At 36.0% G+C, this 14,219-nt stretch overlaps 1 protein-coding gene across 1 annotated transcript in view; it reads right to left on the reverse strand.

Annotated features, from left to right (window-relative positions):
• Positions 1 to 1,218: 1,218 nt before the first annotated feature.
• The window catches only part of LOC150087782 (flotillin-1-like), a 109,530-nt gene continuing 96,529 nt past the window's right edge, over positions 1,219 to 14,219 (reverse strand). The window contains exons 11-12 of the mRNA XM_090370416.1: positions 9,773 to 9,937; positions 1,219 to 1,329 (exon numbers count right to left, since the gene is read on the reverse strand). Of these exons, the coding sequence (XP_090226542.1) occupies positions 1,300 to 1,329; positions 9,773 to 9,937 (195 nt within the window). The 3' untranslated portion in view covers positions 1,219 to 1,299. The remainder of the gene's footprint in view (positions 1,330 to 9,772; positions 9,938 to 14,219) is intronic.

Genomic DNA, 14,219 nt, shown 5'->3' on the forward strand with positions numbered 1-14,219 from the left:
TAATAGATGCAGAAAGTATGATATCCTAATTTGAAAGGACACAATATGATATATGATGTCCTTAATATATGACAAATTAAAATCTACAGAAGTACAGTAGTCTTCCATGTGCAACAGTGGCAAAAGTTCAAGTCTAGTGTCAACAAATATCTTCTTTCATCGTCTCAACCTTCAACCCATACATGGTACTAAGTACTACAGATTCTAATACCTCTCGTGTTGGGAATTTTCATAAAAAACAAAACAAAAAAAAAAAAAAAAACAAAGTGAAAAACTTAATTCAGGTATTAATACTAAATGCATGTAATGTTGAAATAGCATCAGTGAGAACCACTTGCAAAAGAATACTCTTTTAATGACAATTTACAACAATGCACTATATACAGCACTTAACACTATGTTATACATAAGAAATTTTTAGCTTTCATATATTAAGTTAAAATTACATACAAACAATATAATAATCTTAGAATTCACCATTCTATAATGTATATCTATGCAAGGTTTCCAACCTCAGAAACAATATATGCTTTGGAAATAATCTGAATTAAATGTTCATACACAAAATTACTGATAACACAGAAACTAATCCAAACAACATTTTTACTAACATAAAGTGTGCTATTCTACTCATTTGGTTCTAGACATTTATCGCTTTTCTTAAATTACTCTTTGCATTTCCAGACCATTTACTGATTATTTTTAAGTTCAATGAAAAATGAAATGTATATTGCCACATACTGTGCTTAGATATTTAAAAAAAAAATTAAATTAGAAGAGATGATATGGAAGATTTACTTTGAATTGATTTCCCACCCAGCCAAAGAAGAGTTATCAAGAAGAATTAAATGGATTAAAGTTATCAAAGAGTTGAAATGGACTCTGATGAATAAAACTTTGACCATCAGGTAAAGACAGAATGTGGCTAATCTAATTTCTAATTAATTTTGTAAAAAATTTTTTTTTGGAATAAGATGTAGTTTAAAAATTCATATTTTCTATTACCTACAAAATGATTTATGAAAAAATTGAGCTGGTCATTACCCTTCGAATATATGCTACCAAGAAAATGCAGAACACATCTGCCAATATATGTCAATAGAAGGATATTATAAGCTACATTCTGTTAACCAGTTTAATTGCTAATAGTTCCTAACAATATGAATTAAGACTTGATACATGTTACTATATAAAGCTTTAATTTTTTTATTATTATTATTATTTTTTTTAAAAGGCAAGCTGCACAGCAATGGTGAAAACATTAAGGCAGTTTTGTTCTGGCTGGAGTTGGATATCTGTTTACATGGTTACTTGAGCCATCTTCAGTGACTAAATCGGAAAAAAAATAGCCTATATAAAGTTTTATAAGCCATTAAAATACTGAATAATGATGTAAAATAAGAATGGAAGTAAACAGTCTATTTCTATGCACATATAAAAAATTCTGAGGTTAATTTATAATCATATAAAGTTTCTGAATGACCAAACCTTGATGGGAGAGTATCGCTCTTCCTTTCAACTTTTTCAAATAATTCATCCCTGGTGCTTCCATCCAAGAGGTAATCCTCTTCCCCTGCCAGACTACAGTTCTCTATACAACAAGACATCATTTCACCAGAGTCCCACAGCTTTTATAAGATTAATGAGGCTATGGGACTCTGGGATAAGAAAGGATAACACTGATCACCAACCATTCAATGGCTAATGACCATTGCTAAGTCCAAAGGCAGCCCTCCCACATGTTCTTCAGTAGATCCCTGTCAGTCACTTCTCCTGTGTTACATCCATTGTATAGTTAATCAAGTTGATATTATTTTTATTTTATTATTAATGTAATATGCAACCGCCAGTATTTTTTTAATATTTACTAGGGGGCTCTGCCCCCCTGCCAACCCCTGCACATGCTTTTCTATGTAATATGTAGATGTATGATGGAGCAAGTCAAATCTTTTCTATGTATAGGACACACATGTCGAAATGCACTGATCGATTTCTAATCTAATATATAAAAGCAAATAGAAAGTGTAAGAAAAACTATAAAAAATAAATGTGTGAATGTTGAGTGAATGAAAGTTATTATTAATTGCATGTTCTATCTTAGCCTCTTCACCAGACAGACTGATGGCTATGCAGGTCCTCAGGGGCCTCATGGTTATCTAAGCTGACACCATGCTGTGGCATTTGCTAGCTGGCATGGTGTGGGATGCTGACACTGGCCATCAGGGTAACCCCCAGGCCAGAGTGGGACAGAGATGAAAAAGCAGGTTCCACCATAGGAATCTTTTTCCCTATGTTCTTTTATTCCTGCCACTTGGGGTGGTTGAGCTCCTTCCCCAATCCCCTTCCCCCTGCCCTGTGTGGTACCTTTTGCCTGGTGGCTCACCCCACCACCCAATTTCAACTCCTGCCCTCTGGACCAGGATGGGCGGGAGTTGAAATTGGGCTCTGGCGGGTTCACCCCACCAGAGCTTTCTTCTCTCATGTCTTGGCCCGCCTTCCTGTGGCGATGATGGAAACTGGGGTTGTTAGTTGCTCTCCACCCCCCCCCCACCAGGGCTAAGTGGCCAGAGGAACAATGCAATGCACACTAATACTTCACAAAACATACTAGCACGCATTCTGACCTTATGCAGAGAGTACAGTATTCTACACACAGTAAAACCACGGAGTTGGGGACGATCCCCTGTGCTGCCAGACAAAAAAAAAAAAAAAAACACACACAGTCACTGTGAGCGATATCTAATCAGGAAATGACCTATGTAATTATTTACCTGTGCATTTGTAGTGCATGGCATTTTAAAGGACGAATAAATATCACTATGTAATTATTTACTTGCGTTTACATAGGTCATTCAGGAAAAGGCCTTTTGCTTTGGGTTCCATAATGCATGAGGAATACTGTTGCATCCAAAAGAGCAGAGCTAAAATATTTAACTAAAATATTTACAAACTATAAAAATATACAATATTCATTAACATACAAAAAATGTTACAATGGATCAAATGTTAGACAGTGAATCACGTGAAAGAGGTTGGTGAATGTTATGGAGGCTGCTGTCAATAATTAATTGCATTTGTAGTGATGTAATTGCCTTGCTCTCTTCTCCCATTGGCTCGTTTCTCTTAGTACATAATTGCATAGAGAGATATTGGGTAGAGGAACTCCAGAGTGGGATCAAACCATTGGAACAGCAAAGCCTTAGTAATTCATGCACACAGTAAAAAAGACTGTCTCAATTAGTGAAAAGTTCAAATTATATTGTAGAATATAATTATATGGAAGTAATTTCAAGTTGTGTTACATAAAAACAAAAGCAAATATATTCATAATACAGCAACATATGATAATTTAGGACACAAATATACAAAATTAAAAATATATATTGAATACAAAAAGTTTGAACAGAACAAGAATAATATGATTAAAAATAAACTTTAATTTAATGTGTATTAAAAATATTAATAAATTTAATCATATGTAAATAATCGTTCCCCCAATCATATTGTTTTTTTCTTGAAGAAACTGGAAAATTTTCTGTAAAGTAAAAATCTTATTGTGTTGTCATTTCATAACATCATTCATTTCTCTTAGTACATAAAAATATTTTGAATTCCATATCAGAATCAGCAAATTTAACAAGTTTTTGAGAATACCTAGCTTCCTGTTATTTAACTTTTTCTTCTTTACTTTCTTCTCTTCTCCTTGAGAAGAGAAGAAAGTAATTTTTCTCCTTGAACTGCTGTTATTATTTCTTCTGTTATCATATGACACCCAGCTCTACCTTCATCTTTGATCCTATCTAAATCAATAGTGATTGTGAAACTATTCTCCATTGAAAAAGAAGGTAGTCTAAATTAGAAGCTTTGTGCTATATTAAATAGCCTGCATACCATGCTCTCCAACCAGCATATTAACAAAATCTTGATGCTTTGATGAGTGCTGTTTTTTAAAATTTCTCAGTGAAGAAACAAACTTATCTAACTGTCTAGATTAGGCAGATTATTTTATTGTTATTATTGCTGTTCTGAATGGCAATGCCTGAGGATCATTTTTATACCCTTTGATGAATTTTCTTCATATATTGTTTGCAGTTATTTAATAGCCTTGAGATGGATTTCTTTAACATAACAGCATAGTCATTCTGTTTTACCTATTTATAGTTATCACTAAGTATTATCATGCCTGATGCTTGTCCTGACTGTCCTTAATGTTTCAGAACAGTGATACACAGAGTTTTTCAGGTTCCATCTCCTTTCAACACAATTCAACCGAAAATTAATCACTGGTTTGTTGGTGTAGTTTAACTTGCTAAATCTAGCACCACCCAAGATTCAGTGAAAAAAAAACCAGGGTTTTGTTTTTTGCTGCTGGCATTACTTTTCTTCTTAACAGGTACTGAACTCTGTACAAATCCATTCTACCATGGAATACTGTTCCAATCTTGGAAGCTACTAGGCTTTTCATTTTCATACTAATTAAAAAATATTGTTCAAGGTTTAGGCCTAAATGGATGTCAGATGAACTAATGAGACAAGTGGTAGAGAAGAAGAATGCATGGGATATATATAAATTATCAGGCGACACAGAAGCCTATGGTAGATATAAGCTGGTTTGTAATCAAGTCACAAAGGTTAGGCAGACAAAGGCAGATTATAAGAAATATTTGGCAAAGGATGCAAAGAAAATCAGCAAGCAAAGAGTTCTTTACTTATGTAAACTCTAGAAGGGGATGAATCAGATTGGTTCACTTGATACCGATGGTTTAACTGTTGATGATCTTGTTCAGGTAGCTGACAAACAATGAGCATTTTTCACCTATATTCACACATGTGGAGTTATTCAAGTAGGGGAATGCCAGAGGATTATTAAACTCTGGCAGTGAGCTAAATGATTTTGTAATAACTGAGAGTAAGTTGGAGGAGAAATTGTTGAAGTTAAACATAAGAAAGATACCTGGAGTGGATGGGATCTATCTAGTTATATTAAAAGAGGCAGTAAAGGAAGTAAGCAAACCCTTAGACATAATTATGAGAGCAATCCCTGGGATGTGCAAATGTGACCCCAATTCACAAAGGAGGATCAAAGAGTGACACAACTAATTACAGACCTGTTAGTTAACTTCTGTTCCGGGGAAATTAATGGAGGCACTGGTTAAAGAAGCAGTGAACTATAACTGAAGTCTTGTCATCTACACAAGACTTCAGTTATAGTTCAGACACAGCATGGGTTTGTTAAGGGGAAGTCTTGTCTGACCAATTTGATTGGATACTATGATGTGGTCACAAAGGAATTGGATGCAAAAAATAACTTTGATATTATATAATTGGATCTTAAGAAAGTGTTTGATACTGTTGCACATGGAAGACTACTGTACAAATTGGAGACATATGGCATTGAGGCAAATTGCTGATATGGATAAAGGGATGGTTGAGTGGGAGAAGGTAGAGAGTGGTAATCAATGGATACTGCTCTTCATGAACTAATGTTATTAGTGGAGTTCCCCCAGGGTTCAGTGTTGGGTCCATTGTTTTTTTCTATATTTTTTAATGATATTGATTAAAGTATATCAGGCTTAATGTCTAAGTTTGCAGACAATACAAAGGTTGGCAGGGTTGTTAATGACACCAATGACAGTATGCTACTCCAAAAGGATCTAGAAAAGTTGAGTAGATGGCTGAGAGTGGCAACTGAAGCATTGACAAATGTAAAGTACTGCATATGGGGTAGCAGTAATCCCAGAGTAACGTATCAACTGTGTGGTATAACACTTAGTTATACCACACAGCAGGTGGTGGAAGGTGAAAGGGACCTGGGGGTAGTTGTGCAGTCAGATATGAAGTTTTCTCAGCAGTGCAGACATGCTGCAAGAGTAGCTCATGGGGTCTTGTCAATGATATACAGGAATTTTTCTAGCAGGGATAAGGAGGTGATTATCCCCTTGTATAAGGCAATGGGTCAGGCCACACCTTGAGTACTGCATATAGGTTTATGCAGTACTCAAGGTGTACTGGAGGCCTCATTTTAGGAAGGATGTAGAACTGCTGGAACAAGTACAGAGAAGGGCAATGACATTGGTGAATGGAACAAAGGGTTGCTCTTATCAAAGAAAGGCTTAAGTTCTGCAAACTGCAGCATCTGGAGAATAGGCACCTGCAAGGTGATCTTACTGAGGTGTATAAGGCCTTGAATGGTTTGAGCAAGCTCAATGCTGATGGGATTCTTTCTCTTGCTCAGATTACTCACCTGAGGGGACATAAATTCAAACTGAGGAAAGACAATTGTAGATTACATGTGAGGAAATTTGCCTTTAGCCAGTGGGTCATTGATAGTTGGAACAAACTTCCATCTATTGTAGTGGAGGTCAACAACTTAAATAAGTTCAAGGCAGAACTAGACAAACATTTGAAGTGAATGGATGGGTGAAATGGGAAGGAACAGCCAAAAAAAATTTTTTTTACCCTGGGGGAGATAGAGGGGGTAGAAGGGAATCGCCAAGAAAGAGAAGATTGATGATATCCAGCTCAGGACCTTGGGTGTGCCAAGTCCATACTCAGCAGATGTGAGCCCCTGGGGTTATAAGTTTGCTTTCTTGCATCATATGCTAATGCTAACATTTGAGATGGTGTTCCCAGAGTATCTGAAGCTCATTCATTCTATTCAAAAGAGGCAGTCACATTAATTAATGACCTATCTCTTACAAAGTCTGTCTAGTCCCTGCCTCATAGTTGTTCAGTTTATGCTGCAATCCTTTTCTATAGATACTTCCATGGGCAATGTTCTTCTGAATGGGCATCTTTAGTTCCACCACTCTCTCTCTCTCTTCCAAACGAGTTAACATCCATTCACTGTTCAACTCAGGAGCTCACATCTGGTGAGTAAGGCTTGGCACACCCAGGGTTCTCAGCTGGATATAATCATTCTTCTCCTTCTTGGTGATTCCCTTTTACTAACAAAAACTCCAAACTCACAAAAGTTTCCTTTCTCTCATTTATTCCTTTTACTTCTGTTCTTTGGAACAACCTTCCTTCACACTTAATTTACAGAAATTCTTGTCTAATGTCAAGAAGAATTTTATAGCTTTTCAACCTTTAAACCATGCACAGTACTATGTGCTCTAGGTTCTAATACCTAGAGCACTTAGTACTGTTTAGGATTTATATAAAAAAACCACAAGGAAAAATTCATTAGTAGGTCATGGGATTGTCTATTGATATTTGATAAAAAGATTAGCAACTTATTGACAATTAGTGATGAATTACTCAGAATTTCTTGGTGGATCTCATGATTCATACATGAATGCATCATGCTGACATAATGCATAGTGACAACATTGACACGGCAACTTCCACCTATTTGCATTTGTCTTTAAATATGTTGCCTGAAAGAAAAAAAAAAGCCTAGACTGTGCTGATTCAAAGTGCAAGCATAGGTCACTATACATTGTAGAAAGAGCTGCATGAAGAAACTTAATAATGGGCCTTTGTTAAAGGAATTGCGTGAAACTTTTAGCATCAGTTCATAAACGGTGTACAGCATACTTTGGAAGGAGAAATAATTTTATTTTTGTATTTACTGTATAAGATTGCCTTGAACCAATTTCTTTTACTTTACAAGAATGGTGGATGAACACCTAGTCAACCACGGCTAGAGCAGATGCACGAAGTAATTAAAGAAATAGATTTCAGCTGAAAGTGAAACCTCAATAATTAGAGAATAATGAGGAATAAAAATTTTAACTTAAAAATAAACAAAAAACATTCACTATAATGTTATTACTTCCACAGCGGTCTTACAATGAATAAGGCACAAAGGGCTGAGTGTAATGTATATTATTCAAAGGGGAGGATATGATATGAACTGAAACTTGACATATGACAGAGTCAATGTGAACAAGCCATGGGTTGTCATTAAAAATGTTGTTCACTACTTCTTAGGTACAAGATAGATTCCAATTATGAAATTATCATTGAAAGTATATTCAATAAATTTCAAAAGTTAGGATGTAAGATTAGCTGGAAGTTTTATTTCTTGAACACTCATGGCATTTTTTTCTAGAAAATTTGTTCAGTTAGCAAGGAACAAGGTGAATGATAACACAAAGACATAAAGGAGATAGAAAAGAAGATACCTGGGGAAACTGTAACATAAATGTGTTGGCAGACTGCCTGGTTTTGAAAAGGGGAAACATTTGGCATAATGCATAAAAGAAAAAACGACAAAAATGTGTTCATGTGAGACTAAAAGACCAAGAATTCATCTCCAAAAAAAATTTAGTGAATCTGCTTAAATATTCACTTTTGTATTAATGTTTTTCAACTTTCTTCATTTTATTATTTTGCAACAGTGAATTTGCAAAATAAAGAAAAAAAGTGTTTTCCTTTTTCTCAGTTTGTGGAAGATCCTTATATGAAATAATAAAAAAATAAATAAATAAATAAAAAACGAATATAAATTTTAAATCAGAGTTGCATACTTGGGAAACGGTACCATATTACAACTTTCATTATAAATACTACAAATTAATATTTATTGTTTGTTTCAGAGCTAAAAAATGGCTAACAAATTATCTAAGGACGACAGAGTGAGCTTAGTATATAAAAGCCTACACACTGTTCAGTTGCTGAACATTTTAACAGGCAGAATCTACACTGGCCTCCAATCAACTGTTGGACAACTAATAAACCATTTTAAAGAAACCAGAAGTGTTGCTGATTGTCCACAAAGTGAGATCAAAAAGTGTAACTGATGAAGAAACATCAGTGATGGTATTGGTGGAGCTTGCAAGCATCCCTCCCCCCCAAAATCAATTAGGAAGTTAAGCCAAGAAACAGGGGTTAGCTAAAGTGCAGTACTGTGTATTCTTCGAAAAAAATAATTATCCCCCTTATAAAGCGTAAATCGTTTAGGATTTGCATGGTGACAACACAGATTGATGACAACAGTTTTGTGAGTGGATATTGAAAAACAGAGATGTACTGATCTTTTTCATTGATGAGGCAGTATTTTACCTAAGTGGTAATGTCAGTAGACATGGATTTTATTACTGGTTAGACAGTAATCCTAATTGGATGCAAAACAATCCCCAGCTTATGGTGTAGGCTGGAATATGGGATGGTCAAAAAATTGGTCCTTATTCCTTTGACAACAATGTTACTGACAAAACATACATATGCTACAGAATTACTTGATGGATTTTCTGGATGATGTTCCTTTATGATGAGGGATCAACATGTTCTTCCAACAAGATGGAGCACTGCTACATTATTCATTAGTTGTACAAAACTACCTTAATGAATAGTTCCCCAACAGGTGAAGAGGACAATGAGGCCCAGATGAAGGACCACTCAGGTCACCAGACCTCACACCCCCCTCGATTATTTCCTTTGGGGTCATTTGAAGTCTGCTGTTTACCAGAACTGTCCAAGAAACATGAACTTAAGGAAGCAGTATCATCAGAATGCTATCAAATTACAAAAGAGATATTGATATGTACCAAGGCATCATTCACACAAAGAATTCAAAAGTGTTTGCAAGTTGGAAGTAGTCATTTGAATATCTGTTATAATAAGAATAATTTACTCTCTGGTGTGTAACTTTTGACTTAGTATAAACATGATGCTATATCACAAAACTATACATTAGTTATTCTGGGATATAATATTTATATCCTGTATATCACCCTTCACCTACATATTTTGTATTTTCAAGTTAATATTCTATACAGATTTTGCAATTGCACAATAAAGAATGCAAATATGAAGCAAAACTTACATTATTGATATTCACTCCAGTCAGCTGAGTAACCACCTGGGGAACTTTTGTGATGATATCCATAACTTCTGATGTCAGCTTTTTTGCTCCTACTTCACTATTACCACTAGACACCATCACTACTTTCTTGCACTGAGAAAGGGGAGCAGCAACTTCAGCTGCAACCTAAAATTTAATAATGTTTTTTATTATTACAAGATAAAAATACAAACTGTGCACCAAATATTAGCTGTGAAATAAGTTTAATAAGCTTAAAAAATAAATGTAAAAAAAATTAATTATATTTTTAGTCCATTTAGTTTATTACTTTTTTCATGACCATACCAGAGTTCATTTTCATTAAAATATACCTTCTTTATTGCTCTCCTAGTATATGAATGCTGTGTTGGGCCAATATAATTTATTTACTTATTTATTGAATAAATAACAATAATAATACCTTTTCTTTATCATTAGTATAAGATGTCCCCTTAGGAAATATTTTAAATACACACTTGTACAATGAACATGCACTAGCATGTGTACACTGTATTAAGTTGCATCTTGAATACTACACAAGTGAGAAGGCTTTGTCAATTGTTGTCAACATTTTGTCAATTGTTGGAACAGATACAGAGGAGAGACAAGATTAGTTGGGGGTAAAAAGAAAGACGTTGGTTCTGTAAACTGGCATCGGGAAACTAGGCATCTGTGAAGAGACCCAAATGAAGTGTTTGAGAGGTTAAGTAAACTAAATGCTGAAGGTATCCTTGCTCTTTCTTAGGTGACACAAGGGTTGTTGTTTGGTTTTTAGGAGCATTAGCAACCAAGGCCATATTGCTCCAGGGATATGCGGTAGTCATTCCCTGACTTTTCCGCATCCTCCGTATTTGGTGGTCACGGGCTCGAACCCTGGTCTAATCAAGAAGCGTGTGCTACGCACTGCTGCTCCTGCCCACCTGGCTACGGAGGCGCCTGACACAAGGGGTAGAAATCTCAAAATTTAAACTGGTAAAGGATATGTAGAAGTGGCAGGATATGTAGAAATCTGCTTTCAGCCAGAAAGTAATTTATTGCTGGAATAACTTCCTCTTGGTGTTGTGGAAGTGGGTAGTTTGAATAAATTTAAAGGACTGGATAAATTATTACAAAGAATGGGCAAACAAAGTGGGTAATTATTTTATTATTGATACTGTGTAAGCTAGCATGACACAGATTCCAGCATAAGCAAGATAGAATTCTCATTTCAATATTTAGAAAATATATATGTAATATTTATTTCACTATTAGTCTAAATAAACTAACAAAGATGTAATAATTTTGAACTATAAACTTTGTAACAGAGAGTTGCTACCCATTCATGACTGATTTCCAACTAGCAATTCTTCATTTTTGTTCCTGCCCTTCACTTCCATTCTTTAACACACTTACCAGAGTAAATGATTGTTGGAACAAACTACCATCTGGTATTGTGTTGGATGTGGGTAGTTGTAATAAAGTTAAGGAAGATTGGTTGGGGATTTATTTGGCGCATCAGCATCTATGGCCACAGTGCGCCAATTAAGGAAGAATTAGACATATTATTAGAGGGGATGGGTAGTTTTTTTTTTGGTTGATACTGTATAAACTTGCTTCCATGCACCATTTGCCACTACTACTAATAATAGTATGTCCTTCCTTAAAATCATCAGCTATAAATATTCAAATCCAGTGTTAACAAGTTTCTTCTCTATACTCCATTTTGCAAGCAGCCCAAAAAAAAAAAAAAAAAAAAAATCGGTGAGGAAGTTAAGTCAAGAAATAGGGGTTAGCTAAAGTTCTACGTAGAACACTACAAGTTTCAACTAGTTTTTTGAGAAGGAAACAACAAGGGAACACCCGTCAAACCATGAATTTTAGAAAAACATTAATTTTTGTATTATTTCATACATTTTACTAGCCTGCTGAATAAAGAGACATTAGCTTTATAATGTAGTTGCTCTTATTACAAATAATTGCATTTTAAATTTGTACATTGAGAAAAACTTTTGGTGGTCCTATATGAGTCCTAATTTTAATATCTGAACTTATATTTTAAAAGAAATGCCATCTTTCTCAAGAATACAAGAGAATGGAAAAAAAAAAAAAAAAAAGAAAGCACTATGTGCCACGATAAAACTCTCTATGATCTTGGCAGTAGAATTGCCTACGAGTAAGTCAGAATCATTCTTCTGATTCAGTTTAGTAGATGATGCAAAGGTTCGCAGGGTGGCTAACAATGGTAATCAGGGTGAGCTACTGCAACAAGATCTAGGAAAATTGGGTCAATGAACTAAGAAATGGCAGTTGAAGTTTAACATTGACAAATAAAGGTACTGCATATGGGTAGGAGTAATTGCAGAGTAACTTATCAACTGTGTGGTACTACACTCTGGGTAATGGAAAATGAAAAAGACCTTGGGGTAATTGCAGTCAGATATGAAATTCTCTGAGCAGTGCAGATATTCTGCTCGGATAGCTCATGGGATTTTGTCAATTCTGATTTGATTCGATTTGATTTGATTTTTTATGGCGCATTGGCAGCTAAGGCCATAATGCGCCAAGTCAAATTTAAAATGCTACTAAACATTTTGGTAGCCAAGGCTACCACGTCAAGCAATTAATTTTTATGTAAAAAAGGTACAAATTAAAAGTATAAAAAGTATAACACTTAGATCTTTGTATAAAAATTAAAATATTGTAAAAAGTTAAAGACGTCGGACATATTGTCTCTGTCACCTATTCTCTGACTGAGTGTAAATGGCTCAGTCAAATTATTAAAAGCGGTAAAACACAAGCGTCGTGCTTCTATAAAAACAGGACATTCTATTAAAATATGACGGACGGTTAAAATAACATTACACATCTCGCACATAGGTGGGTCATCCGCCCTCAGCAAGTAGGAATGGGTTAGATGACTATGGCCTATGCGGAGCCGAGCAAGAACAACTTCCTCTCTTCGGACCCTGCGTAGACTGGACTGCCATTGCATAATTACAGGCTTAATGTGATGTAGTTTATTTGTGGCCTGTCCGTGCCAAGAATCTTGCCATTGGGAAAGTAATTTAGAACGTATTATTTGCCTGTAGTCTGTATAGGGGACTGACAGGCAATGACTATCCAGGGAAATGGCTGATTTGGCAGCGGCATCAGCCGATTCATTTCCCCGGATCCCAATGTGGCTTGGGATCCAGCAAAAGCGAATATCGAATTCTAATTTCATGAGAGAAAAAAGAATCTGCCGGATCCTGGACAGGATCGGATGAGGGTTAAAACTCACCGATAACAGAGCCTGTAACACGCTCGATGAATCGCAATAAATCATATACCTCTGGTAGTCACGATTTTTAATGTGATATAGGGCTGTTTGTATTGCATGCAACTCTGCAGTATAAATGCTAGTTTCTTGTGGGATCTTATAGGATAATGTTTTGTGAGGGAACACAATAACAGATCCCACATAACATTCTAACTTTGAGCCATCTGTGTAGACTGGCAGAAAGTCAGAATACTGCTGTCTATGTGATGCAAAGAGTTGCTGGTAGACAGATGGCGGTGTAGTAGCCTTCTCCCAGATCTTAAGGGAGAAGTCGCAAGTTGGAAAATAAGCATGCCAGGGTGGAAAGAATTGCCTTGGTGACTGGGCAACGTTGTCTACCGTCAAGTTTAGCTCATTCAGCAGCCCTTGAATGCGAATACCAAAAGGTTTATTGGCAGTCCGACGGGTGTTGTAGAGGTTTTCCCAGCGCGGCTCAAAAATGGATGGCCACGTGGGATGATCGGGCAGGGATTTTAATTTGAAGGCGTACTGTAAGGACAACTGCTTAAGTCGAAGAGACAGAGATGGTTCATTTGCTTCAACGTAAAGGCTTTGGACAGGAGATGTGCGAAATGCTCCAGTGGCTGTCCGGATGGCTTGACGGTGGATTGGATCTAACCACCAAAGTGCACTATCTCTAGCAGAACCATAAACCTGAGACCCATAGTCGAGTTTGGAACGGACAAGTGCTCGGTAAAGACGAAGAAGGGTAGAACAATCTGCGCCCCATGAAGTTGACGAAAGGGCACGAAGGATGTTAAGCCCTTTGACACATCTTGTCCTCAGCTGACGAATATGTTGTAAAAATGTCAGCTTTTTGTCGAAAATAAGTCCAAGGAATTTGAATTCTGCTACAACTGGGATGTTATTTTGCCCAAGCCTTAATTCTGGGTCAGGATGAAGATTATGTTTGCGACAGAAGTGTACACAAACAGTCTTCTGTGATGAAAATCTGAACCCATTAGCCAAAGACCAAGCTGATGATCAATGGTTTTCTGCAGTTGTCTTTCAATGACCCTCATATTGCACGAATGACAAAATATAGCAAAGTCGTCAACATAGAGGGCATTGTTTACAGTGGGTGGAAGTTGTTCTGCGATAGAGTTTATTTTGATTGCGAAAAGCGTGACA

Source organism: Mastigoproctus giganteus, chromosome 3 (assembly GCF_048544385.1).
Source record: "Mastigoproctus giganteus isolate SK-2022 chromosome 3, ASM4854438v1, whole genome shotgun sequence".
In the NCBI taxonomy this organism is placed as follows: Eukaryota; Metazoa; Arthropoda; class Arachnida; order Uropygi; family Thelyphonidae; genus Mastigoproctus; species Mastigoproctus giganteus.